General features: G+C 52.1%; 2 protein-coding genes and 4 long non-coding RNA genes across 9 annotated transcripts in view; 2 read left to right on the top strand and 4 right to left on the bottom strand.

Moving 5' to 3' along the window:
- LOC148222925 (protein ecdysoneless homolog) overlaps window positions 1-27,246 on the bottom strand; it is a 95,523-nt gene that overhangs the window by 20,994 nt on the left and 47,283 nt on the right. The gene's annotated exons all lie outside the window — the stretch shown is intronic.
- LOC148222932 (uncharacterized) lies at window positions 46-1,161 on the top strand. The gene is made up of 2 exons (XR_015804968.1): window positions 46-540; window positions 631-1,161. It is a non-coding gene; the product is annotated as an uncharacterized LOC148222932 (long non-coding RNA).
- On the bottom strand, window positions 10,806-11,812 carry LOC148222931 (uncharacterized). The gene is made up of 3 exons (XR_015804974.1): window positions 11,634-11,812; window positions 11,352-11,452; window positions 10,806-11,263 (listed from the first exon to the last, which is right to left on the bottom strand). It is a non-coding gene; the product is annotated as an uncharacterized LOC148222931 (long non-coding RNA).
- Window positions 12,756-13,197, bottom strand: LOC148222930 (uncharacterized). The gene is made up of 2 exons (XR_015804975.1): window positions 13,072-13,197; window positions 12,756-12,826 (listed from the first exon to the last, which is right to left on the bottom strand). It is a non-coding gene; the product is annotated as an uncharacterized LOC148222930 (long non-coding RNA).
- LOC148222929 (uncharacterized) lies at window positions 13,237-14,016 on the top strand. Its single transcript, XR_015804977.1, has 2 exons — window positions 13,237-13,359; window positions 13,800-14,016. It is a non-coding gene; the product is annotated as an uncharacterized LOC148222929 (long non-coding RNA).
- Window positions 18,118-27,246, bottom strand: part of LOC148222928 (uncharacterized) — a 24,449-nt gene continuing 15,320 nt past the window's right edge. The window contains exons 1-4 of one of the 4 annotated variants that reach the window (XR_015804966.1): window positions 21,629-22,127; window positions 20,866-21,241; window positions 20,584-20,684; window positions 18,118-18,803 (exon numbers count right to left, since the gene is read on the bottom strand). Coding sequence is in view for 2 of the 4 variants with exons in the window: in XM_088168562.1 (XP_088024688.1) it covers window positions 26,362-26,476; window positions 26,567-26,667; window positions 26,849-27,027 (395 nt within the window). In the remaining 2 variants the exon portion in view is untranslated. Of the gene's footprint in view, window positions 18,804-20,079; window positions 20,494-20,583; window positions 20,685-20,865; window positions 21,242-21,628; window positions 22,128-25,581; window positions 26,477-26,566; window positions 26,668-26,848; window positions 27,028-27,246 lie in introns of those variants that run through there. The other 3 variants (XR_015804965.1, XM_088168563.1, XM_088168562.1) reach the window with 3 other exon arrangements.

Here is a 27,246-nt window from a genome sequence, read left to right as displayed (position 1 = left end):
CCCCTCGGGGCAGAGCGGGGTCCCTGCTCCCTGCTCCCTGCACAGGGCAATCCTCACACCTTCTCCTCTTCCCCTGCAGCACCACAGCTTCCAGTTCCAACTGCGACTCCGCCGTTGATTCTGGGCTGTCCCCGTGGCTGGGTTGGATACAATGGAGTGTGCTACTACTTGTCAAGGGATTCCAGAAGCTGGGAGCAGAGTCAAGAGCGGTGCTCCGAGCTCGGGGCGTCACTGGCCATTCTGAAGGATGAGGAAATAGTGAGTGAGTGTCTGCGGGCGCTGTGGGGTGTCTGAGGGAAGCCTGGGGGTGCTCGTGGTCCGGGCTGGGTGCTGGTGGGGCTGGGGCTGCAGCCCTGTGCCGGGGCCTTGCAGGGAAGGAGCGCCGGGGCCGTGTCCCCCCGAGGGGCCGGGGCAGCTCCCACTGCTCTCTCCTTGGCAGGATTTGTTCTTCCGCCTCCGCGGGAACGGCGGTTACTGGCTCGGGCTGCGCAGACGGGGCGAGCAGCTGCAGTGGGAGGACGGCAGCAGCTTCAGCTCCTCGTGAGTGCCGGGGAGCCGGGCAGGGCATGGGGGGACAGGGGCACAACGTGCTCCCCTGGCATCCAGCGCTGTCTCTGCTCCTCCCTGCAGGCTTCCTGTCCTTGGGAATTCCGAGTGTTTGTGCCTGGCTGATGATAAATTCAGGAGTGTGATGTGCTCCAATCCGCAGCCGTACCTGTGCAGCAAGGCCCTAGGTGCCCTGTAACAGGGGGTGGAGAAAGGACCTTCTCCCCGCTGGGCAGTCCCCTCTTAGCCCGGCACAGGGCTGTCCTTTCTCAGCTGCACCCTGTGCCTTGCACTTGCTCTCAGGGTCACCTCAGTGTCTGTTCATCCCCTCTGCCAGCGCTGTGCTGGCTGTTCCAAGGAAAAGTCTCTGCAATCCATCCTGTCAGCCCTGCCTGCTGCAGTGAGGGGAACTTTCTCATTGCAAAACAAGCTGAAAAGAAAATTGCAAATTTCTCTTGGCTCTTGGAAATCATCACCAAGTGGCTTGACCAGGAGACTTCTGGACTGTGCTTCGATGTTGAAGAACAGCTCACACATGCTCATTTCCTTACTCTGATTTGCTAGGTAATGAATTGAATTAAATTTCCCTGTCCCATTCCCATGATGGGTGAAAGATCTCTTGCTGCCTTTATTGAGATCCTCGAGCCTTTCCTGATGTGTTCTGTCGCCCACCCAGTGTGAGGAGGAGAGGGACAGAGGAGTTTTCCTGGCACCTGGCCAGACCCAGTCCACTCCAATCAGCCCTGTGATGATTCACTCCTATCCCACAATTACCAAGCCCCACAGCGGGTCTGGTTCCACATGTAGGCAGCTCCAGTAGCTCAAAGTGGGCAAAATGGGAGCGAGTGAGAGGGGGCAGCTGGTGCCAGTGGGTGAAATGTCTTTGCTGCGAGCTGGCAGGGAGAGGAGGAGGAGAAAGTGGTGTGAAGTAAAGGGGGGATAAAGAGGGACAAGGCTGGAGCAGAGGAAAGCAGTGGGGATGGGCATGGGGCCGGCAGGCATTTGGCTTTCCAGCTCTGTGGCAGGAAACGGAAAACTGTGAAATCCATGCAGGAAAAGAGGGGAGGAATAGCAGGTGCTGGCTATGGCCGAGAATTGGGATTCATTTCTGTGCCTGAAGTGCCCAGGCCGGCAGACTCCGAGCCCCGCCGCACGCCCGCCCCCGCCAGCGCTGCGCTGTGTCTTGCCCTGCCCTGGCCTGGCTGCAGCCGCCTGTCCAGACGGCCCCTTGGCACTGAAAGAGCTGCCCCGAGGGACAGCTGGGCTGCTGCTGCAATGGGATCCAGAGAAGAAAACCATCAGAATAAAAAGCTGCACTGCTGGCTCTCCTCTGCCCGCTATCACTAATGGAGCAGTGCCGAGCCACCGTCGGAGCGGCCGTGCTGGTTAAAAAGAGCCACGGGAAAGGCTGGGAAATGTAAGGGAATAAAATTCAGAGAATAGTATAAAATAGTCTAAAAATACTGCACCAGCAGTGGCTGCTGCCCAAGTGTCACCAAAAAGAGCTGCACCAAGGGAGCGTCAGGGCTGCGGAGGTGCTGAAAGAGCAGCGGGAAAGGCTGGGAGGAGTGACGGGAATAGAATAGAGAGAGACTGGTGTGAAATGTTCTCCAAGTGCTGCACCAGCAGTGGTCGCTGCCCCACGACTGAAAGAGCTGCACCGAGAGACCATGGGGTGGCGGTGCTGGTTAAAAAGAGAGGCACGGGAAAGGCTGGGAAGGGTGAAGGGAATAAACTAGAGAGAAGGGTATAAAATAAAATAATCAAAGAACCGCACCAGGAATGGCCACCGAGTGCTGTCACTAAAAGAGGTGCACCGAGGGACAGCCGGGTTGCCAGCCTGGAAATGGTGTGACTTGACTTTTCCTTTCTTCATAACCATGAGTCGTATTTTCAAGGCCTGTGGATACATTCTGAGATGTCCAGAATCATCATTACAGAGGGAAAAACTAAGGTTGGAATCAGCTGTGGCAAAGATGAGAAAGATCACAGGAGCAGAAATACAGATTTCCCAGCTCCCTCGCAGGGACAGCAGTATCACCACAGGGACAGAAAATGCTGATATAAAACATCCTTTCCCACTGGTGCCCGTGCTCACCTTTAGGAAGTGTTCTTCAGTGTTTTTATCCATGGAAATATTGCAGAGGGACATGGAAGATTTACTAGCATATTGAAAAGAAGATGAAAAACCATGAAGGATGAGGTTTGGGATAGGGACTGAAGCAAATTCACACATCCCAAGAGAGTTCAATATGGCTGCTGTGAGTGCATGCAGCATGGAGGACAGCCAGATTAAACTAGAATAGATTCCAAAACTGTAACTATTTGGTTTTATAACTGCAGGTGAGGTTAGTAACCCTCAGCAATTGAAAAAAAGAAATCTGGTCTGAACTAATTTAGATGACCATCCCTGCAGCCATTGGCTATCAGCACTCCTTTTCCCCACCCGACTACAAAGACTTGACTGGAAATCTCTCCTTTTCTGCTTCCTACCTGTACCAGAGCTCCAGTGACCTGGGTGATTTCTCTGAAGGATCTGAGCTTTACCTTCACAGCAGCTTTGCTCTTCACTTCCCAGCCTCGTAGCCTTGTGAATTCCCATCTGCGAGCGTTGGCCTGCTGAAGGAGAGGCTCCATGGCCAACAGAGATCCACACTTGCCAGGAGTAACACAGCATGGCATGTTCTCCTGCCTGGACTCATCCCTTTGCTCCTCAGCTCCAGCTCGAGCCCAGAAGCCTGGCAGGTGTTAAGGACACCCTTTGCCATGCCATGGCCCCAGCCAGGCTGATTCCTAGGCTGGAAGCACAGCGGGCACACATTCCTACCCCTGCCCGTTGTTTCCATCCCCTTTCAAGAAGCTGTTCCCGTGTGTTCCTGTAAGAATCCACACCCAGGTGTGTGTGGGATTTGGAGAGGCTCTCTTGGGGGTGTGTGGGTGTGGTCTGTGGGATTTGGGTGGGAGGCCTGAGGTGTGTGAGGTTGTCTCTGGGATTCCCGGTTTTTTCCTCATCTTTCCTATCCTTTTCTGCTCATGTCTCTCACCCTTTTCTCCTCACCTTTCTCGTGCTTTCCTGCTTCTTCAGTGCCACCTTTTCACCATTATGCCATCTCCATTTTTTCACTCTTCCCTATCTTTTCCCACTGCCTTTTTTCCCTCCATTTTTTTGCTCCATTTTTTTCCAGTCTTTTTTTTTCCCATCTTTTTTTTTGCCATTAATTCCTGCTTGTTTTTGGCTGCCCCACCTTCTTTAGTTAGCTTTTTTTATCCCAGCCCTTTTTTTGCCCCTCAATGGAAATCCCTCACATGATGGAATTCGTGGGGGTTTCTATCAATTTAAACCCTAAAAAAGAAGGCACAACAGAGATACTCTGTCAATTTAAACTGAAAGATGATGAACATGGAGGTTTTCCTCTAATTTCAAACTGATAAAATCGCATCATACAGGGTGTTCCCTGTTCTGTTTAAACAAGAAAATGGGAATTCCCAATTGTCTTGGTTTGAAAGACAGGTATCTGCTAAGGAAAGTCAAGAGCCCCTTTCCTGAGATGCGGAATGCAACCCCCTCCCTGTTAATGATTTTAGGTCCAAATCAGAAGCCTTCAGGGAGGAGGTTTGGGGATAAGGGTAACAGTTCTTTACTGATATCCAACAAGGCAGAGAACATAAAACAACAACAGCTATAAAAATTGGCAACAGAACAGTCTAGCTCCGCTCCAGTCCTTTCTGGCCGCAGGCCGTCTCCCTGTGCTCAGTTACTGTTGCTGTGGGGGCAGGGCAGGTCCCACGCAGTTGAAGAGGGCTGGAGTGATGGCAGCAGCAGCCCAGGGGTGAGAGGGGATGGGAAAGTGACTCCCCCCCTCACGGTGTCGGTCGTGGTGCTCAGCAGAGTGTCCGGAGATAGTAGGGTGAGATGGGAGAGCAGCAGAGCGATGTCCAAAGGCAGGGAGCGTGGATCTCAGTGCTGGGATGGCAGGGGGAGATGCCAGAGCGGAGCCCAGGCTGTCCACGAGCCAAGCGAGAGAGAGCCCCCGCTCCAGACCCCCCATCCCACCTTTCCTTTTCCGGTTCCCCCCCCTCCCCCTCCACCCATCCCCTAGAAGAGAACATTATCTGTCGTTTTAAGGTGTAGCCACAATTACTTAGCATAACAATGGGAGAAAATTCCTCTGAAAGAAAAGGGAATAATTCAACCTCCAACATTACCCACCCCTGAATTTCTCCCATACTAATATGCTATATCAAATTAAACTGTTACATTATATATACATACATGCAGTTAGAGACATAGGCACAGTACTACAGGTATTTCACCCTAAAACAAGGTCTCCTTGGGGTATGCATCGGGTCTTTCCATTCTTTTGCATCACCCACCAGGTGCAACCTGGTCCTTGAGCGAATACAACTCCATGGATGGGATTGTCTTTGCTGAAGGCAGGATTCACCCAAACAGGTTTTCCTAGCATACCTCTCATGTGTACCACTGGAACCTTATCTCCATCTGATATTCCCAAGGTCTCAGATTGGGCAGGGCCTGCTCGGTTAGTGGAACCTCAGGTGTTCACTAACCATGTGGCCTTTGGTAGATTAATCTCCCAATTCTTGAAAGTTCCCCCACCCAGTGCCTTCAAGGTGGTTTTAAGCAGGCCATTGCACCGTTCAACTTTCCCTGCAGCTGGTGCATGGTAGGGGATATGGTACACCCACTCAATGCCGTGTTCTCTAGCCCAGGTGTTTATAAGGCTGTTCTTGAAATGAGTCCCATTGTCTGACTCAATCCTCTCAGGGGTACCATGCCTCCAAAGAACTTGTTTTTCCAGGCCCAGGATGGTGTTCCGAGCAGTGGCATGAGGCACAGGGTAGGTCTCCAACCATCCAGTGGTGGCTTCCACCATGGTCAGTACATAGCGCTTGCCCTGGCGGGTTTGAGGCAGTGTGATGTAGTCAATCTGCCAGGCCTCTCCATACTTATATTTGGACCATCGCCCCCCATACCAGAGGGGCTTCACCCGCTTGGCCTGCTTGATGGCAGCGCACGTCTCACAGTCATGGATAACTTGAGAAATACTGTCCATGGTTAGATCCACCCCTCGGTCTCGTGCCCACTTATATGTGGCATCTCTGCCCTGATGACCTGAGGCATCATGGGCCCATCGAGCCAGGAACAACTCTCCCTTGTGCTGCCAGTCTAAATCTATCTGCGACACCTCTATCTGTGCAGCCTGATCTACCTGCTCATTGTGTCGGTGTTCCTCATTAGCCCCACTCTTGGGGACATGGGCATCTACGTGACGGACTTTCACAGGCAGCTTCTCTACCCGGGTGGCAATGTCTTTCCATTCATTGGCAGCCCAGATTGGTTTTCCCCTACGTTGCCAGTTAGCCTTTTTCCACCTTTCCAGCCATCCCCACAGAGCATTGGCTACCATCCATGAATCAGTGTAAAGGTAGAGTTTTGGCCACTTCTCTCTTTCAGCAATGTCCAGGGCCAGCTGAACAGCTTTGAGTTCAGCAAGTTGACTCGATCCACCTTCTCCTTCGGTAGCTTGTGCAACCTGTCGTGTGGGGCTCCATATGGCTGCTTTCCACTTCCGGTTCATCCCCACGATGCGGCAGGAACCATCAGTGAAAAGAGCATAGCATGTTTCATCTGCTGGCAGTTGGTTATACGGTGGGGCTTCTTCGGCCCGGGTCACCTGTTCCTGTTCCTCTTCGTCGGCAAGACCAAAGTCTTCCCCTTCCGGCCAGTTGGTAATAATCTCCAAAATCCCAGGGCGATTCGGGTTTCCAATACGGGCGCGTTGTGTGATGAGGGCAATCCATTTACTCCATGTGGCGTCAGTGGCATGGTGGGTTGAGGGAACCTTTCCTTTAAACATCCAGCTCAGCACTGGCAGTCGGGGTGCCAGGAGGAGTTGTGTTTCTGTGCCAACCACCTCTGAGGCTGCTTGGACCCCTTCATAGGCGGCCAAGATCTCCCTCTCTGTCGGAGTGTAGTTGGCCTCGGACCCCCTGTAGCTTCGACTCCAGAACCCCAGTGGTCGGCCTCGCGTCTCACCAGGCACCTTCTGCCAAAGGCTCCAGGACAGACCATGGTTCCCGGCTGCAGAGTAGAGCACGTTCTTCACATCTGGTCCCATCCTGACTGGGCCAAGGGCTACAGCATGAGCAATCTCCTGCTTGATCTGGGCAAAGGCTTGCTGCTGCTCAGGGCCCCAGTGGAAATCGTTCTTCTTGCGGGTGACCAGGTAAAGAGGGCTCACAATCTGGCTGTACTCAGGAATGTGCATTCTCCAAAAGCCTATGGCACCTAGGAAGGCTTGTGTTTCCTTCTTGCTGGTCGGTGGAGACATCGCAGTGATCTTATTGATGACCTCACTGGGGATCTGGCGCCGTCCATCTTGCCACTTTACTCCCAGGAACTGGATCTCTTGGGCAGGCCCTTTGACTTTGCTCTTTTTAATGGCGAAGCCGGCTCCCAGCAGAATCTCAATGATCTTTTCTCCTTTCTGAAATACTTCCATTGCCGTATTCCCCCACACAATGATGTCATCAATGTACTGCAGATGTTCTGGAGCTCCACCCTTCTCCAGTGTAGCCTGGATCAGCCCATGACAGATGGTGGGGCTGTGTTTCCACCCCTGGGGCAGTCGGTTCCACATGTATTGCACACCCCTCCAGGTGAAAGCGAACTGAGGCCTGCACTCTGCTGCCAGAGGAATGGAGAAGAATGCATTGGCGATGTCAGTGGTGGCGTTCCACTCTGCTGCCTTGGACTCCAGCTCGTACTGCAGTTCCAGCATGTCCGGCACGGCAGCGCTCAGCGGTGGAGTCACTTCATTCAAGGCACGATAGTCCACAGTCAATCTCCATTCTCCTTCAGATTTACGCACAGGCCAGATGGGGCTGTTGAAGGGTGAGTGGGTTTTGCTGACCACCCCTTGGCTCTCCAGCTCACGGATCATCTTGTGGATGGGGATCACGGCATCTCGATTCGTCCGGTACTGCCGGCGGTGCACTGTTGAGGTAGCAATTGGCACCTGTTGCTCTTTCACCCTGAGGAGTCCCACTGCAGATGGGTTTTCTGATAGCCCAGGCAGGGTGTTCAACTGCTTAATGCCCTCTGCTGCCACAGCAGCTATTCCAAAAGCCCACCTGAGTCCCTTTGGGTCTTTGTAATAGCCATTCCTGAGGAAGTCTATGCCTAGGATACATGGTGCCTCTGGGCCAGTCACAATTGGATGTTTCTGCCACTCTTTCCCAGTCAGGCTCACCTCAGCCTCCAGCAGAGTCAATTCCTGAGATCCCCCTGTAATCCCAGCAATTGAAACAGGTTCCTTTCCGACATGTCCTGATGGTATTAATGTACATTGTGAACCAGTGTCAACCAATGCTCTGTGTTCCTGTGGCTCTGATGTGCCAGGCCATCGGATCCACACCGTCCAAAAGATCCGGTTTTCCCGTGCCTCTCCCTGGCTAGAGGCAGGGCCCCTCTAGCCCTGGTTATTATTTCTCTCCTGGGCATACATACTGGAGGTTCCTTCAAGGGGATCTGACAGATCATCCTCCCTTCTGTAATACCCTGCACCTCCATGGGAGGCTGAGGCTACCCTCACTTTAGTGGAGTTCCCTCTGTTGGTGTTCCCCTCCCTGATTTGGTGCACCCGTGCTGCCAGGACGGAAGTGGGTTTCCCATCCCACCTTCTCATGTCTTCCCCGTGGTCACGTAGAAAAAACCACAGGTCAGCACGTGGGGTGTACCCTCTCTCCCTAGCTGGGGGGCGTTGGGCTCTACTTTTGGGGTCCATGACTCTCACTGGTGCTGCACTGATCTTCCTCACCTCTTCCCTTATCTCCTTCATCTCCTCCTTAAACTCCTCTCTGAGGTCCTTAGCCACAGCAGAGACATGAGCCTGCACTGGGCCAGCCATCATACTCTGATAATTCCTGAGCCTGTTGGCAACAGAGCCCACTGTCACTTGGTTGGTATCAGCATCAATCATTGCAATAAAGGGGGTATATTGAGATGGGCCCAGGTTTGCCAGATTCCACAACATCTGCCCTGTGCACCTGACCTTGTCAGGGTCATTGTCATGCTGTCCATCCCTCCCAAAGAGCACCTCCAGTACTGCCACTTCTCTCAGCTTTTGGATCCCTTCCTCAAGGGTATTCCAACGTGTTCTCTGGTGGTACTCCTGCATTCTTTCCCTGTGGACAAATCTCTCTCTCACACTCATTAAAAGTCGCTCCCAGAGGGAAAGGAGACCTGTCTCCCTTACAAATACCTGGTCCACACCTGAGTCCTGGGTCAAGGCTCCCAAATTCCTTGCCTCAGTACCATCCAGTTGCACACCTGTACCCATAAGGTCCCAGACCCGCAGTAACCAGGTTGTAAAAGCCTCACGGCCCCGCCGTACAATGTCTTTTCGCAGGTTACGGAGACTCTCGTATGACAGGGACTCAGTGATGATCTCAACTTCTGGCTCCCCTGCTGGTTGTGAGGGGCCCCCTTCCTGACCCTTATTATCTAGGTGCCTTGTTTTCATCTTAGACTTCCTAGTTTCCACAGGGGCAACTGCTGCTGGCTGTGAGTGCCCTTGCAGTTCAGCTGGAACCTGGACAGATGTAACATCTGTGGGTCCCACTGCTGCACCACCAGAGTCTCCCTCTTTAAGGCAGGGGGAGGGTTTCTCACCAGCTGGGGAGAGGTACTCCTTCAGCATCTGGCCCATCTCACGTATCTCCTTTGCTAGCACCCCCACCCATTCTGGGTGGTTCCTTTCCGAGGTGGGCTGTGGAGCAGGGTCAAACTCTGGGGTAATATCCCTAGTCTCTGGGACAGGATCAGGCTCTGGGGTAACCTCCCTAGTCTCTGGGATAGGATCAGGCTCTGGGGTAACATCACTATTTCCTCGGGTAGGTATCAGGGTTGTTATCCAAGTCAATCTCCCCTTATCTCTGAATGTTAGATAGAACAGGTTTAACAGGGATATAAGCAACACTAGCCACAATATAATGTCATTAGCATTTAAAGTGGATTGGAACCCCTTGAAGACTGGTGGGGTGAACTTCAAAAACCCTGTGATGGGTTGAGAAAAAATTTCACCTGCTGCCACTTCCTCACAGTAAGTACCATTATTGAAGTAGCCCCAGAAACACACACTTAGAGTGTGATAGCTCTGAATCCATGTGGCCATCTTCCAGAGAAAATTAAAAATCCATGAATTCCTCAACTGATCAACCCACATAATAAACTGGATAATAGCCACAGTAACTTTGGTTATGAAACTCATGTTTAAAAAAGGGCTTGCAAATGGGAGAGATATAGCAGTGACCACATGGAGGCCAATCCAGGGTAAGCTGGACAGCATGGTGAAACCTACCACAAGCTTGGGTAATTTAAGAACTGTTATCCCCTTTTCTACCCCTCTCTCAATGCCCTCAGGCAATGCCCCACGTTCCGGGCGCCAAAATCTGTCTCGGTTTGAAAGACAGGTATGGTCTAAGGAAAGGCAGGAGCCCCTTTTCTGCGATGCAGAGTGCAATCCCCCTCCCTTTTAATTATTTTAGGTCCAATTGAGACACCTTCAGGCAGGAGATATGGGGATGAGAATAACAGTTCTTTACTGGTATTTAACAAAGCAGAAAAAACAACAACAGGTATAAAAATTGGCAACAGAACAGTCTAGCTCCGCTCCAGTCCCTTCTGGCCGCAGGCCGTCTCCCTGTGCTGTTACCGGTGCTGTGGGGGCAGGGCAGGTCCCGCGCAGTTGAAGAGGGCTGGGTGATGGCGGCCGCGGCCCAGGGGAGAGAGAGGATGGGGAAAGTTACTCCCCCCTCACGGTGTCGGTCGTGGTGCTCAGCAGAGTGTCCGGAGGTAGTAGGGTGAGCTGGGAGAGCCGCGGAGCGATGTCCAAAGGCAGGGAGCGTGGATCTCAGCGCTGGGATGACAGGGGAAGATGCCAGAGCAGAGCCCAGGTTGTCTTCCCACTCCACGAGCCAAGCGAGAGATCGTCCCCCGCTCCAGACCCCCCTATCCCACCTTTCCTTTTCCGGTTCCCCCCCCCCCTCCCCCTCCAGCCACCCCCCTACGAGAGAACATTATCTGTCGTTTTAAGGTGTAGCCACAATTAATTAGCATAACAATAGGAGAAATTCCACAGAAAGAAAAGCGAAGCATTCAACCCCCAACACAGACAGAGATAGATTTCTTCGAACTGAGATGCCTGATGCCAAAAGAGGGATTCCTCCTCAGCACATGTCAGCTGTTCTTCTTCTTCCAAGTACACTCCAAGAGTCTCACCTCCAGGCCAGATGGTGATGATCTCCAAGAGCCCAGGGACATTTGGATTTCCCATTCCAGCTTGTTGTGAAATGAGAAAGATCCCCTCACTCCAGCTAGCATGGCTGGCAGGATGGATTGCAGAGACTTCTCCTTGGAACAGCCAGCCCAGCGCTGGCCGAGGAGATGAACAGGCACCGAGGTGACCCTGAGAGCAAGTGCAAGGCACAGGGTGCAGCTGAGAAAGGACAGCCCTGTGCCGGGCTAAGAGGGGAAGCTGGGACTGCCCAGCGGGGAGAAGGTCCTTTCCCCACCCCCTGTTACAGGGCACCTAGGGCCTTGCTGCACAGATACGGCTGCGGATTGGAGCAGCTCACACTCCTGAATTTATCGTCAGCCAGGCAAAAACACTCCGAATTGCCTAGGAGAGGAACCCTGAAGGGAGGAGCAGAGACAGCTGGATGCCAGGGGAACACGTTGTGCCCCTGTCCCCCCATGCCCTGCCCGGCTCCCCAGCACTCACGAGGAGCTGAAGCTGCTGCCGTCCTCCCACTGCAGCTGCTCGCCCCGTCTGCGCAGCCCGAGCCAGTAATCGCCGTTCCCGCGGAGGCGGAAGAACAAATCCTGCCAAGGAGAGAGCAGTGGGAGCCGCCCCGGCCCCTCGGGGGGACACGGCCCCGGGGCTCCTTCCCTGCAAGGCCCCGGCACAGGGCTGCAGCCCCAGCCCCACCAGCACCCAGCCCGGACCACGAGCACCCCCAGGCTCCCCTCAGACACCCCACAGCGCCCGCAGCCCCTCACTCACCATTTCCTCATCCTTCAGAATGGCCAGCGAGGCCCCGAGCTCGGAGCACCGCTCTTGACTCTGCTCCCAGCTTCTGGAATCCCTTGACAAGTAGTAGCACACTCCATTGTATCCAACCCAGCCACGGGGACAGCCCAGAACCGACGGCGGAGTCGCAGGTGGAACTGGAAGCTGTGGTGCTGCAGGGGAAGAGGAGAAGGTGTGAGGATTGCCCTGTGCAGGGAGCAGGGACCCCGCTCTGCCCCGAGGGGCTGGGCCCAGGCTGCTGCCCCTCCCTTACCTGACTGCACAGCCAAGGCCACCGACAACGCCAGCACCAGCACCAGGAGCACAATCAGCGCCGAGGTGAGCACGGGATGGCAGCTGAACCACTCGCCTGCAGCAGGAAAGAGCTGCTGGCTGCCACAACCACAGCCCGCCCTCCAAGCTGCTCCCCCAATGCCCGGCGAGCACAGGAGGGACCTCTCAGCCTGTTTGCTCCTCCCTTCCTCCCTCAGCTGGCAGCCAGAGAGCCAAGAGCCTGGACACGGGCAGGGACACAGCTGTGGGGACAGCCAGGGACACCGCGCTGGGGACAGGCTGCAGCAGGAGAGCTGCACACGCTTGGGGGCAGCTGCGGCTGCCGCTTCCAGCCACTGCTGGCGCCGAGCGGAGCACGAGGCCTCTTCCACACATCGGGAAACAGCCACACACCTGCCAGCCCTGGCCTTGACAGATGACACTGTCCCCTCCCTAGAGGCCAGACGTTTGGCCCTGCACTCACCCGGCAATCTTTTGAGGATGCTTCTGTGTACATGGCCGGGTGCTGATGTGCCCTGGGGATCCAGGGACTCCCTCCCACTGCCATCCCTGGTGCAGATTCCATTCTGAACATCTTTCCTCACTGCACGCTCACAAGTGGCGCCCCCCTGCTTATGACAAGTGGCTTCTTGCGCCCCTGGCAAGTGTGTCAGCCCGGCTGCTGGTCCCTCCTGGAGTTGCAGGAGCTCCTTCACAGGCCCATGGATGGAGCAGAATTCACTCTGCTCCAGCTCACAGCCGGAATCTGTCTCCTCGGAAAAAACATCCCCTTCCTTCTGACATATCAGGAGTCCTAAAAAATCCTTTCGGAGATCGGCCTCTGGAACAGCTGTACACCCACGCCGATGGTCCATCGAAAGGGACATGATGACAGGTCACAGCTGGTCTCGGCCCTGTGGGACACCGAGGTTCAGGAAGGGAATCGGGATGAGCCATCGCTGCTGCGGCACCGGCTCGTCCCCAGGGATCGGCGGCAAGGACGAGACCGCGGGCAGCCGCTCCCTCCGCCGTCTCAGGGCACGGGGCACACGGGGGAAGCCGGCCCAAGGAACTCGCCAGAACCGCCCCGTTCCCCTCAGCGCGGCCCCTCCGGCCGCAGCGAGTCCCGGGCTGGGGCACAGCCGAGCGCGGCTCGTACCTGTGCTGGAGCCGCTCCGAGCTCCGGGGATCGCCGCTCGACATCGCAGTTTCGGTCCGGGAATGGAATAGGCGGAGTTTTCGCTGCCGCTGCTATTTCAAGCCGAGCTGGGGTCGGGGCGGGTTTTGCCCCTTCGGAACATTCAGCGCGCTTGACAGGAGGGGAGGGGGAGCTCGGAGTGGGGGAAGGGCCGTGTTCCGTCCGGAGGAAACCACTATGAAATAGTGTCAACAAGTCGCTTAAGCTGGAATTATAAGAATTATAAAATGCAAATCTTTTGATATAGAGGTGAGGAATGTGAAGTTTGCATGGTACTAACTCCTGTTAAAATCCTTTCCTTTAAATTACAAGATGCCCTTATTTTATTGTAGAGAAAAGACGGGAGCAATTAGTTCAGCTCTTTTCTACTTTCTTTTTACTTGTTTTTGCTTTAATGTTGTGACAATTGATAAAAGATTCGTGTTAATCACAAAAGCATTGGGGTTTGCATAAACCAGAATACTAAGCTCTGAAGTGAAGCATGGACACTAGATAAAGGAAATTATATGATTAAATAATTCTCTTTAAAATCACCTTGTTAGGTTATATTATGTTGTATTACGTTACATTACATTATGTTATGTTCTGTTTTTCAAATAAGTTGTATCGGCTACCAGCTTGCGAAATCGGACTTCCCAAAAAGCCCTTCCTGCCTTTGTCTAATCAATACTGCCTATCCCAAAAACCAGACTCCCAAAACTTCCCTGGTGGTTATCTACAAAGACCAGATGGCTATCTGTGACTGATTATCGCCCGGAGGCTTTGTGAATTTGTGAACAACGAGAACCCACAGTACAAGAAGAGGCTGCAAACCGAGGTTCGGTGGAACGTGGAGTGGGCGGTGACCCCTCCCAGCGCAGTGCTTGCTCTTTCTATATCAAATAAAACAATCTAAATTTTGCTGAATATCGAGACTTTCGTCTCTCATTTATAACAATGTCATCTATGGATAAATGCCTAAGAAAAAATTGTCTCAATTTCTTAAGACAGTTAATACTTCTATATTAATGTCCTGGTTTAGGACAACTTTGAAAGAGAACTTTCAAAGAGCCCCCCCAGGAAGCAAGCTTGAGCGGCCTCTCCCCTAGCTGGATTGGAAATTTCCTCGCAGAGAAGTGGAAAAAACCTGATGATTTAACAGGCAAATCACTGACCAGCACAAAAAACCCCCAAACAATACCGAACAGCAAAACCTCTCGGTGCTCGGAAGAGATGACAAATTCAGAAAATCTCTCTCGCGTGGGTGGTAGCTCAGCTCAGTCTGTTCTCAGTCCCTCTGGCGCAGTCCAGAGCAGGTTCGAATAACTCCAGGAAAAAAACGGAAAAAAAGTGTCCGTGGAAGTGCTGTGCTTCAGTTAGTCAAAAACTAAGTAAAAGCAAAGGAGAGCTCTCTCGCACTGTGCACCACGGTGACACAGTCCAGAGTGTTAGAAGTACACGACATCTTGTTGGCTTTTTGCAAATATTTAGATAAATGCTATATGTATAATATTGAAATAGCTTTACTATACGAATATAGTTTTTTTTTCTTTTCTTCTTTCTCTTCTAATAGCAAAAGTTAGACATACGTTTTTTGAGATAGTATGCTTAAACTACCCGCTTAGTTAAAATAACAGCCCGAGAACGTGTGATGGGAACCCTGCAGCTGACACAACAATTATCAACACTCACCGGCTGCAAAAGGCCGAGACCACCACCCAAATTAAAAGGTGATAAGAAGAAAATTAAAACCACAAGCCAAGAAAGACGCATGCTCTAAAAAGGCGGACCCAAGCAGTGGCCATGCTAAACGGCTCCCAGAAAAAGTTTGACTATGCAAGCAAGACTATAAAGATGCAATGGATTGATGTATTGTAAAACGTATTTAAAGGGGCATTTCCGAAGCAGCCGTGTGCTCTTGGCAGCATGCCAAGCACCCGGCCGTTTTAACCACTTCCTTTATTTTTGTCTCCTATTGTCTTTTTATTAAACCTTTTAAATTTTACCGGGACAGTGAAGCGTGTTTTTCACAAGAGGAGGAAGGGATGAAACTGATCTCTATGTTTTGAAAACAACCCCCGCAGACATTCCACTGCTTCTCCTTCCCCCCTTCACTCTCAAATCCAGCCTTAAAGGTACAAAACTTATTTCTAGGCTGAACATACAAATGGGGATACAATGCAACATCCCAAAGTCACCCCAGGACAGCACTCTAAGCTTCAGTCTCGCCTTGCATTACTGTAGAAAAAGCACGGCTCCCAGCTGGCTCTGCAGCACGTAAAGCCTTTCTCACAGCGTTCCTGACATCTCCTGAGGCAGCTCTGGGCAGCAGAGCCTGAGCCTGGCGCTTGTCATACGGTGAATCCCCAGCTAACTCAGCAATTGTGAGCTGAGCACTGGGACTGCCAGCACAACTTTCACCTCGTCTGTTCAGGTGCTTTCTCCTCTCCAAGTCCCACAAGAGATATTGGGAATTGGTTAAAATCAGGGAAGGCACATTATGACAATCTGTGGGAGTGAGATCATAGGAATTAAAAATACTTTATATCGTTTTGTCAAAATAAGGAGAAGCCATTCTTCTTTATAGCTTGTCTGAATTCCTTGATGTCATGACGAGAGAGGGCCTCCTATTGTGGATTCCGATCACAATAGGCACGGAGGGATCTGTGACAATGCAGCTCCTCGGGGAAGCAGACACGCAGGGATCTGTGACAATGCAGCTCCTCGGGGAAGCAGACACGCAGGGATAGGTGACAATGCAGTTCCTCGGGGAAGCAGACACGCGGGGATAGGTGACAATGCAGTTCCTCGGGGAAGCAGACACGCAGGGATAGGTGACAATGCAGCTCCTCGGGGAAGCAGACACGGAGGGTTCGGGGGGACCGGCCGGGGCCGAGCAGGGGGGACAGAGCCGGGGAAAGCATTCTGAGACTCGGGAGAACAAAGGAGTTTGGAACAGGCTGAGGAAGGATTGCAGAGGCGGGGGAGGCCAGAGCTGAGACGGGGAGAACAGAGGGGTCCCCAGAGGGTCCCGAACTGCCCACCTGGGGTACAGACAGAGGGCTAAGGGGAGGGAGACCCGGCACGGAGCATGGGAAAGACGGAATTGTGGTGGTTTGTAAAGATTTCCTGAAATTTTCACCTGCCGACACCTGGGCAGTCTCCCTTGTATCTGACAAGGAGCAATCAGTGTCCGATTTTTAAGACTGACACACTGTTATACCAAGAAGAATTTTATGCATCTTTGGGAAACACACATGTGAAAACAAAATTCCCCGGAAATGTTCTCTTTCCTTTCCAGCCTCTCCAAATAGAACGGGCCTGGCTGGGCCGGGGCAGGGGGGCCGGGGAGGCTGAGCCGAGCTTTCCTCATGGATGGAATGCGGCCAAGGAACTCAGCACGGCTCTGTGGATGACTTCTTACAATCCTAGCCCAGCGTGGCCTTAAAATCATAAATCATAAAATAAAAAATAACTGACTCATATAATAACTCCCAGCCTCGCCCTGGAAGAGATCACAGAACCATTCACTGCCAAACCAAAGTATTAATTCTTTCAATGCCCAGAAGAAAACTTTTCAGATTCTTTTTTTCTCTCTCCTAAGTAAAAAAAGAAAACTAACATAATGATATGTACAAAAAGAGTATAAAAACACGAAGGTCAAATTAAAAAAATATCAAGTCCCAAATAATGAAAGTAGGAAAGTCAGAAACTGAAATTTCTCTTTTTTTATGCTATAGAAAAAAAAAAGCCTTGTTTCCCTATAGCACATTAAAATATTATGGAGTGAATATAACTGTTCTAACTGTAAATATAAGCAAAAGCATTAGGGTTAAAGTAAGCAGATATTAAAATTGCTATAATCCACTAAGTTTAAATAGTAAGAAAACCCCTACTGTTCCCCAGGGAAGAAGAAGAAAAAACAATCCTCTATTCTCAAAAACAGAGTAATCTTTTGTTTAAATTGTTATGATCCTCCCTTCCTCCACACTTTTTTTGCTTCTTAACAACAACATACAGAAACACTTCAGTCAGTTACCAACTTAAATAATTTTTTCAGTTTACTTTAGAGAGAAATTTTCTCTTTGTTTGACTATAGAGTTTTTTTCACAAGAAGAAAATACAGTTTTCTTGTGACTTCACTTTCTACGAATCCCTCCTATCTTAACGGTTCTCCTAAACTGTGTTTATGGGCCATGTTAAACTCATGGGCAATTTACTTGTAAGAATGAAGTGTTCACAAGCAAAAGTCCTCTTCATCTCTCTTTTTTTCTCTTCATACTTCATCCCCAGGACAGAGATCCCCTTTCTCCTTCGGGGTAAAGGATTTTCAACACACATGCTTTTGCTCAACAAATCTATTAAGTCGAACACTCCAACCCCTCATGTTTTTTTCTGCGGTTTATAGGACTTTTTAGTGTAGTACAGTCCATCTCTATAGCTTACAAAAGGATTTTTAGCCTCAATTTACGGCATCTCCTTATTCTCCTTCCATCTGGAACTTGGCTCTTGCTTTACCACTTTGGTGTATTTCCTTTGTTCTTTTTCCTCTCACTCAAGAGAGGACTGAAGGTCTGCAAGTCTTATCTGAGCGTTGGGAGGGTTCAAATCTCCCAGGGAGGATGCAGCGGGCTGTGGAGCTGTGGGCACATGTGCCACTTTGGAGCTGTGGCAGGATCTCAGGACACTGGAGCCGCAGCAGGAAGCTGGGTGAGGACTGGCTTCTGCCTTCTGCCTCCCTCCACCTTGCCCAGCAGGCGTGTGGAAGGGCTTTGCTGGAACAGGGCTCCGCTGTCTCCCCTCCAGCCGGGCCGCTTGGGCGGCTGGGCAGCCCCGGCCACCTCACGGCTGCTCCGAGCCGGCGGCAGGGCCGGGATGTGCCGAGCTGCCGGGGACAGAGGCAGGGCCGGGATCTTAGCAAGGGCCTCTCCTCCCCCTGGCCATCTCTCACCATCCGTCAGTACCGGCGGGCTCGGGATGGCTCGTTTGATCTCGGAGTGCAAAAGACGCAGCGGGGACTACAGTCAGTTTACTCACAGCAGTGCACTTTTATTGAATGCTAACAACACAATTATGCAATAGAGGGGAGAGAGAGACACCGGAAACAAAGTCAAGAGAGAGAGAGAAAGAGGGGGTGGGGGAATAGCTACCAACAGATTCCACGGCATCCTCGTGGTCCTCTGCTCCCGTGTCTTCCTTCCGTGGGGAGATCTCAAACCTTTCTCCAGTCACTTTTTTACAGTCCTTTTCCAAAGCGAGTGGCATCTGGCCAAAAGGTGGGGAGATTTATGGACTACTGTGAGGAGAGAGCCCTGTTGCTAAGAGAAGCAGGTACACAGAACTCGTGAGCAGTTTACGATGACACCACAGCAAGCACCTGCATGATTACTTGGCAAGCATCGACCAGAACTCCTGTTCAAAACCAACCGGTCCTGAACTCCTGTCCAAAACTGAACAGTCCAGAATTCCTGTCCAAACTGACCAGGCCAGAAACTCCTGTTCAAACTGACCAGGCCAGAACTCTTGTCAAAACTGACCAGGCCAGAAACTCCTGTCTGAAGCGAGTGAGGGGTCCTTGGGCTCTCAGTCTCTGTCCTTGTGACAGTCGTGAGGCAAATGAGGGAAATCTGGACCGTCTCTTACACCATCGCAGCCCCTGGTTGGAAACAGGGTCCGGCCTGGGCCGCACGGGAAGGGGCCCGGGCTGGTTTTACCTTGTGAGAAAGAAACGAAAAGAGAAACAAATGAGAGCTTTCCCAGTGTTTATTTGCAGTGAGGAGAAAGAAAAGAGAGAGAGAGAGAGAGATTCTCTCACCAGTGCACAGATTCTTATTTACAAATTACCCAGTGAGCTAAAAACAGCAATCTGCAGCATTTCTTCTAAAACTATTAGAATTCCATTTTGTAAATACAAAAGTTTAAGTATAATCTGCATCTATGCCCTACCTGTTCGATGTGAAAAATGTAAGCAATATTCTTACTATATTTTTATTACAATAACAAATAGTCTAAATAATAAAATTATTATAATGTAATTGTAGTTGTGCTTTAGGGATTTAACCCTCTGGAGCGGCGAAAATAAAGACACACAGCTACATGGTCATCCCTCAGGATAGGAAGGAGACAACTTTATTCTGACACACCTTGCTTAACTAGAGTGACTCGCTACTTCAGGGACAGAATACAGCTGAATGGTCCAGAGAAAGTGACACCTCTTTCACAGGCCTCCTCATGTATCCAGCAGGCGTTTATCTTTGTTATTAATTCTTATGTTTACATTAGAGACTAGCTTCGGGAAAGAACCCTGGCTAAGGCTGAGAAAATTGGACTGGAAAAAATATCAGAGGAGGTTCTTCTGGGCCTAAGGCGACATATAATTAATATAATTATTAATCAGATATTGATATAACATTATAACAATAATAATCGAAAATAGCAAAAAAAACCTTATGTTTTTGGAGCCCTCACTGAGACATCTTTTTGCGACTTGTTTTTTAGCGCTCACTAAAACTTGTTTTTCACAATAAATTCTAAGGTTTTATTTCTTAAGGAAATTAAAATATATACGTACTTATTTCAACGTACCTAATGACTTAAAACTTCAGCTTACAGCTCTATTTCATGTATGAGTGGCTTAATATATTCTAATCCATCCAAAGGTTTTAATTCAATCTCTGCACTCTGATCTCTCAGAATACTTAAGAGAGGCCTCTGTTTCATACACTCCAACACAGAGGGATGGGGGTTACAGACACATCGTATCACTGCTTCTCCCTCAGGGAGACAAATCCTTGTCCTGCTCCAGCCTGGGATTCCTCCCACAGCAGAGCAGTCAGATCCTTGGCAACATACACACAGATGACAGATAGACAGACAGACAGAGATAGATTTCTTCGAACTGAAATGCCTGATGCCAAAAGAGGGATTCCTCCTCAGCACATGTCAGCTGTTCTTCTTCTTCTTCTTCCAAGTACACTCCAAGAGTCTCACCTCCAGGCCAGATGGTGATGATTTCCAAGAGCCCAGGGACATTTGGATTTCCCATTCCAGCTTGTTGTGAAATGAGAAAGATCCCCTCACTCCAGCTAGCATGGCTGGCAGGATGGATTGCAGAGACTTTTCCTTGGAACAGCCAGCACAGCGCTGGCAGTGGGGATGAACAGGCACTGAGGTGACCCTGAGAGCAAGTGCAAGGCACAGGGTGCAGCTGAGAAAGGACAGCCCTGGGCTGGGCTAAGAGGGGAAGCTGGGACTGCCCAGCGGGGAGAAGGTCCTTTCTCCACCCCCTGTTACAGGGCACCTAGGGCCTTGCTGCACAGATACGGCTGCGGATTGGAGCAGCTCACACTCCTGAATTTATCGTCAGCCAGGCAAAAACACTCCGAATTGCCAAGGAGAGGAACCCTGAAGGGAGGAGCAGAGACAGCGCTGGATGCCAGGGGAACACGTTGTGCCCCTGTCCCCCCATGCCCTGCCCGGCTCCCCGGCACTCACGAGGAGCTGAAGCTGCTGCCGTCCTCCCACTGCAGCTCCTCGCCCCGTCTGCGCAGCCCGAGCCAGTAATCGCCATTCTCGCGGAGGCGGAAGAACAAATCCTGCCAAGGAGAGACCAGTGGGAGCTGCCCCGGCCCCTCGGGGGGACACGGCCCCGGGGCTCCTTCCCTGCAAGGCCCCGGCATAGGGCTGCAGCCCCAGCCCCACCAGCACCTAGCCCGAACCACGAGCACCCCCAGGCTCCCCTCAGACACCCCACAGCGCCCGCAGCCCCTCACTCACCATTTCCTCATCCTTCAGAATGGCCAGAGACGCCCCGAGCTCGGAGCACCGCTCTTGACTCTGCTCCCAGCTTCTGGAATCCCTTGACAAGTAGTAGCACACTCCATTGTATCCAACCCAGTCTGAGGGACAGCCCAGAACCGACGGCGGAGTCGCAGGTGGAACTGGAAGCTGTGGTGCTGCAGGGGAAGAGGAGAAGGTGTGAGGATTGCCCTGTGCAGGGAGCAGGGACCCCGCTCTGCCCCGAGGGGCTGGGCCCAGGCTGCTGCCCCTCCCTTACCTGACTGCACAGCCAAGGCCACCGACAACGCCAGCACCAGCACCAGGAGCACAATCAGCGCCGAGGTGAGCACGGGATGGCAGCTGAACCACTCGCCTGCAGCAGGAAAGAGCTGCTGGCTGCCACAACCACAGCCCGCCCTCCAAGCTGCTCTCCCAATGCCCGGCGAGCACAGGAGGGACCTCTCAGCCTGTTTGCTCCTCCCTTCCTCCCTCAGCTGGCAGCCAGAGAGCCAAGAGCCTGGACACGGGCAGGGACACAGCTGTGGGGACAGCCAGGGACACCGCGCTGGGGACAGGCTGCAGCAGGAGAGCTGCACACGCTTGGGGGCAGCTGCGGCTGCCGCTTCCAGCCACTGCTGGCGCCGAGCGGAGCACGAGGCCTCTTCCACACATCGGGAAACAGCCACACACCTGCCAGCCCTGGCCTTGACAGATGACACTGTCCCCTCCCTAGAGACCACAGGCGTGGCTCTGCACTCACCCGGCAATCTTCTGAGGATGTTTCTGTGTACATGGTCGGGTGCCGATGTGCCCTGGGGATCCAGGGGCTCCCTCACACTGCCATCCCTGGTGCAGATTCCATTCTGAACATCTTCACGCACTGCACGCTCACAGGTGGCGCCCCCCTGCTTATGACAAGTGGCTTCTTGTGCCCTTGGCAAATGTGTCAGTCCGGCTGCTGGTCCCTCCTGGAGATGCAGCAGCTCCTTCACAGGCCCATGAATGGAGCAGAATTCACTCTGCTCCAGCTCACAACCGGCATCTCTATGCTCTGGAGAAACAGCTCCTTGCTCCCGACACATCAGGAGTGCTAAAAAAGCCTTTCGGAAATCGGCCTCGGGAACAGCTGTACACCCAGGCGGATGACCCATTGAAAGGGACATGATGACAGGTCACGGCTGGTCTCGGCCCTGCCGCACACCGAGGCTCACGAAGGCGCTGCCAGCTCAGTCCCGAGCTGTCCCCGCTGCCCGGACCTGCGGAGACAAGCGCAGCCTGCTGAGCGCTCCAGGTCCATCCAGCCGCTCCAGCAGGATGCGGCGCTTTCTGCCTCCACTCGGCGCCTGCAGTGCTTTGGGCTCTGAGGCTCGTTCAAGTTCATCCCGTGCCACCCCTGAGCCGGGCAGGGACACCTCCCGCCTGAGCAGGGGCGCCGAGCCCGGGGCGCCACGGCCGGAAACTCTGCCGGGCACGGAGCAGCCACCTCCGAGCTACCGAGAGACACCGGCATGAGCCATCGCTGCTGCGGCACCGGCTCGTCCCCAGGGATCGGCGGCAAGGACGAGACCGCGGGCAGCCGCTCCCTCCGCCGTCTCAGGGCACGGGGCACACGGGGGAAGCCGGCCCAAGGAACTCGCCAGAACCGCCCCGTTCCCCTCAGCGCGGCCCCTCCGGCCGCAGCGAGCCCCGGGCTGGGGCACAGCCGAGCGCGGCTCGTACCTGTGCTGGAGCCGCTCCGAGCTCCGGGGATCGCCGCCTGCCCGGAGCAGCCCGGAGGCACCGGGAGCGAGAAGCGCTCCGGCCCTGCCGGCGGAATCAGCGCGCACGCTGCACAGCGCCGGCATCAAAAGTGGCGCTGGGTCGGCTTCGGTATTTTTGAGCAATCAGCGAGGCGGATCGCGCGGGAGGTGCGGGGCGATGTCGCTGCAAACAAAACTTTCCCCGTGTGACTCAGACTGCCCACGAGCCGATTTCCATGCCCACATTTCGAGACATTTCGCCGTCCCGGCTGCAGCCAGGCGTGGGAGAAGAGCCAGACGCAGCGCAACGCTGCTGGGAGTTCGGCGGTGCTCGGAGTCTGTCCGGCTTGTCCCTTAAGTTGACTAAAAAGGAGCGCTTTCCCTCAATTCAAACCCATAGAACAGCACCATAAATGTATTCTCCATCAATTTAAACAGGAAATTTATGGAAAACCGTTATTTCCCGCCTCGCGAGACACCAAAAATCACGACAAAGGTGTGTTTTTCTTCGATAGAGTCCCTTGAAATCGTAGGTGAAGGGGGATTCTCCCCCGTTCAAACATAGTTGCCGAAAAGAAGTTTTTCTCCTTCATTTGAAATCCCTTTTCTTCTCGTAATCCCCATTTTGGGGGGGGGGGGGGGGGGGGGGGGAGGGGCTATTGGAGATGGTGGTCCCTGAGCAGTGTCTGCGGGCACTTCTCCCTCCTCACTGCTCACACCTGGGGCTGCTGCACCTTGCCGAGTGCTGGGGAGTTTCCTCCCAGTCCCCTCGCACTATCCCTCTTCCTGGCAAGCACCGGCAGCGATGGGGAGAGCACTGGGAAGGAACTGGGGGCACTGCACCTTCCCAGTGCTCCTAATCCCCCTCCCTGTGCTCCTTCTTCTTCACTCCCGCTGCTTCCAATAGCCCTCCCACTTCCCTCCTAGCATTCCCTGTGCTCCCACTTCCCTCCCAGTGTTCCCAGTATCTCTTCCAGTGCTCCCGCCACTGGCAAAACACTGCGGGACGCTGTGGGAAATTGAAAAGGTATAGAACTCTCAGAAAGCTGTGTGAAAACAAATTTCCAGATGGAGAAATGCAAGAATGCTGGAGATGCAAGGACAAGAATCCATAGGGCTGTGAGCTGTGTAGGGACAGGCCTCGGGAAAATATGTTAAGCAAGAGAGTAGAAATATGAAAGCTTAATAATGAAGGTTTATCTGTTCTTTTAAGCTATTAAGGCAAGCAGTTTTCAAAGCAAAATGCACGTGCAACTTTAATAATTGGCCTGAGCAACGGTATCCTTAAAATAGATTTTTTACTAATTCATTAGAAAGAGGAGATTTTTTTTTTTTCGTTTTTTAGTTTATGGGGATTTTTTTACAAGAACGAACTTTCTTATGGCTTTGATGTCACAGTGGTTAGCTGCTTGGAGAATGGAAATATGATCACTATGCAAAAACCTTCTTGTCAGATTAATAGTATTTTCTATAATTATTATTGAGGACTATATAACTTACGAGGCACACTCTAAGGATTATTAACAGTTTACACAAGAACTTAGTCTGTTTTTGAGAATAGAGGGTTTTTTTTTTTCTTCTTCTTCCCTGGGGAACAGTGAGGGTTTTCAGTTTATGACTTTCCTCCTTTCCTTATTTGAGACTTGACTTTTGTTCTTTTTTTTTTTAACCTTGTTTTGTACATATCATTATGTTAGTTTTCATTTTTTACTTAGGAGAGAGAAAAAAAGAATCTAAAAATTTGTATTCTGGGCATTGAAAGAATGAATACTGTGTTTTGGCAGTGGATGGTTCTGTGATCTCTTCCAGGCCGAGGCTGTGAGTAATTTTATGATTCAGGATCTTTTAAGGCCACGCTGGGCTAGGAATGTAAGAATTCAGCCAGGAAGAGGTGCTGAGTTCCTTGGCTGCATTCCATCCATGAGGAAAGCTCGGCTCAGCCTCCCTGGCCCAGCCAGGCCCGTTCTATTTTAACTCAGAGGAGTGGAAATGAAAGAGAGCTTTTCTGGGTTTTTTGGTTTTGCGTGTGGGTTTCTCTAAGATGCATAAATTTTCTCATTGGTATAACAAAGTGTCCGTCTTAAAAATCGGACACTGATTGCTCCTTGTCAGGTACAAAGGAGACTGCCCAGGTGTCGGCAGGTGAAAATTTCAGGAAATCTTTACAAAGATTTGTCTGTTCAGCCCAGAAATAAGTTTTGTACCTTGAAGGCTGGATTTGATAGTGAAGGTGGGGAAGGAGAAGCAGTGGAATGTCTGAGGGGGTTGTTTTCAAAACACAGAGATCAGAGTTTCCTCCCTTCGTCCTCTGGGCTGTGTTACCGTGGTGGACAGCAGGAGAGGGCTCTCCTTTGCTTTTAGTTAGTTTTTGACTAACTGAAGCAGAGAAGTTCCCTGGAAAGTTTTTTTTTTTTTTTTCTCCTGGAATTAGTTAAACATGCTCTGGACTGGGAACCCAGGGGGAAGCACCGGGAGCTTGGACCTGTGGCCACCGGGCCTGGGCAGTGACATTTTCCAGCGATGGAGGAATTGAGAACAGACTGAGCCGAGCTGCCACCACAGGAGAGAGACTTCCTGAATTTGTCATCTCTTCAGAGCGCCGAGAGGTTTTGCTGTTCGGTATTGTTCATTTTTTTGTGCTGGGCAATGCTTTGCCTGTTGAATAAACAGGTTTTTCCACTTCCCTCTTAGAAAATTTCTTCCCAAAGCAGCCGGGGGAGGGGCCGCTCAAGTTTGATTACTGGGGGGGGCCCTTTGGAAATTTTTTCCCAAATTTGGCCTAAACCAGGAAAACGTCCCATTTCTCAACAAACAAATCTTGTCCCGTGATTTCTTTTCCCCAGAGCTCACCTTGATTCTCCACAGGGCTTCTTCCTCGGCTCCATCCTGGGATGTCCAGCAGCCAGGAGCAGACGAGAATAGTATCCATTTCTAATCCCAAAGGATTCTTCGACAGATGTCCCTTTGAACTCTCTGGGGATTCCAACAGTTGTTTAATGAAACGAAACAGGGCAGGACAAGGGACAGCATCACTGTTGGGTTTTTCTGGGATATTTTTTCTCTTATATTTACATATATTTATGTACACAAAGAGCAGGATGGGAATGCTGGAGCAGCTGTCTCGAAGCTTTATTCCATCCCAATCATCAGCCTCATTTTACAGAACCAAGCAAGGGAGATGGAACAGCTTCAGCTGCTGGCACAGCAGACGAAGTTCTCTTTGTCACAAAGTCTTTTAACAACTTCTTAGCCAATAGGAGAATATTAAATACAGACAAGGGTTTGCTCAGGCCAATTAATAATGCGACAAGTACGTCTTTCTTTGAACAATACTTGCTTGTAAACAATGGATAGACCTCCATATATGAGCTAACATATTTCTACTCTCTTGCTTCACATATTTTCCTGAGGCCTGTCTCTACACAGCTCACAGCCCTATTATTTATTGTCCTTGCATCTCCAGCAATCCTGCATTTCTCCATCTGGAAATTTGCTTTCACACATCTTGCTAAGAGTTCTACACCTTTTCTATTTCCCACATTGCCCCGCAGTGTTTTCGAAGTGGTGGAAGTGTTGGAAGAGATACTGGGAACACTGGGAGGGAAGTGGGAGGGCTATTGGAAGCAGCGGGAGTGAAGAAGGAGCACTGGGAGGGGGATTAGGAGCACTAGGAAGGTGCTGCACTGGCAGGTCCTTCCCAGTTTCTCCCCATCACTGCAAGTGCTTGCCAGGAAGGTCCTTTCTCCACCCCCTGTTACAGGGGAGCTCGGGCCTTGCTGCACAGATACGGCTGCGGATTGGAGCACATCACACTCCTGAATTTATGATCAGCCAGACACAAACACTCGGAATGGCCAAGGACAGGAAACCTGCAGGGAAGAGCAGAGACAGCGCTGGATGCCAGGGGAACACGTTGTGCCCCTGTCCCCCCATGCCCTGCCCGGCTCCCCGGCACTCACGAGGAGCTGAAGCTGCTGCCGTCCTCCCACTGCAGCTGCTCGCCCCGTCTGCGCAGCCCGAGCCAGTAATCGCCGTTCCCGCGGAGGCGGAAGAACAAATCCTGCCAAGGAGAGAGCAGTGGGAGCTGCCCCGGCCCCTCGGGGGGACACGGCCCCGGGGCTCCTTCCCTGCAAGGCCCCGGCACAGGGCTGCAGCCCCAGCCCCACCAGCACCCAGCCCGGACCACGAGCACCCCCAGGCTCCCCTCAGACACCCCACAGCGCCCGCAGCCCCTCACTCACCATTTCCTCCTCCTTCAGAATGGCCAGAGAGGCCCCGAGCTCGGAGCACCGCCCTTGACTCTGCTCCCAGCTTCTGGAATCCCTTGACAAGTAGTAGCACACTCCATTGTATCCAACCCAGTCGGAGGGACAGCCCAGAACTAACAGAGGACACGCAGATGGAACTGGAAGCTGTGGTGCTGCAGGGGAAGAGGAGAAGGTGTGAGGATTGCCCTGTGCAGGGAGCAGGGACCCCGCTCTGCCCCGAGGGGCTGGGCCCAGGCTGCTGCTCCTCCCTTACCTGACTGCACAGCCAAGGCCACCGACAACGCCAGCACCAGGAGCACCAGGAGCACAATCAGCGCCGAGGTGAGCACGGGATGGCAGCTGAACCACTCGCCTGCAGCAGGAAAGAGCTG

Source organism: Sturnus vulgaris, chromosome 8, assembly GCF_052056855.1.
Source record: "Sturnus vulgaris isolate bStuVul1 chromosome 8, bStuVul1.hap1, whole genome shotgun sequence".
NCBI classification, from domain to species: domain Eukaryota; kingdom Metazoa; phylum Chordata; class Aves; order Passeriformes; family Sturnidae; genus Sturnus; species Sturnus vulgaris.
The sequence above is the reverse complement of the archived record's forward strand: the minus strand, read 5'-3'. Positions and strand labels throughout refer to the sequence as shown.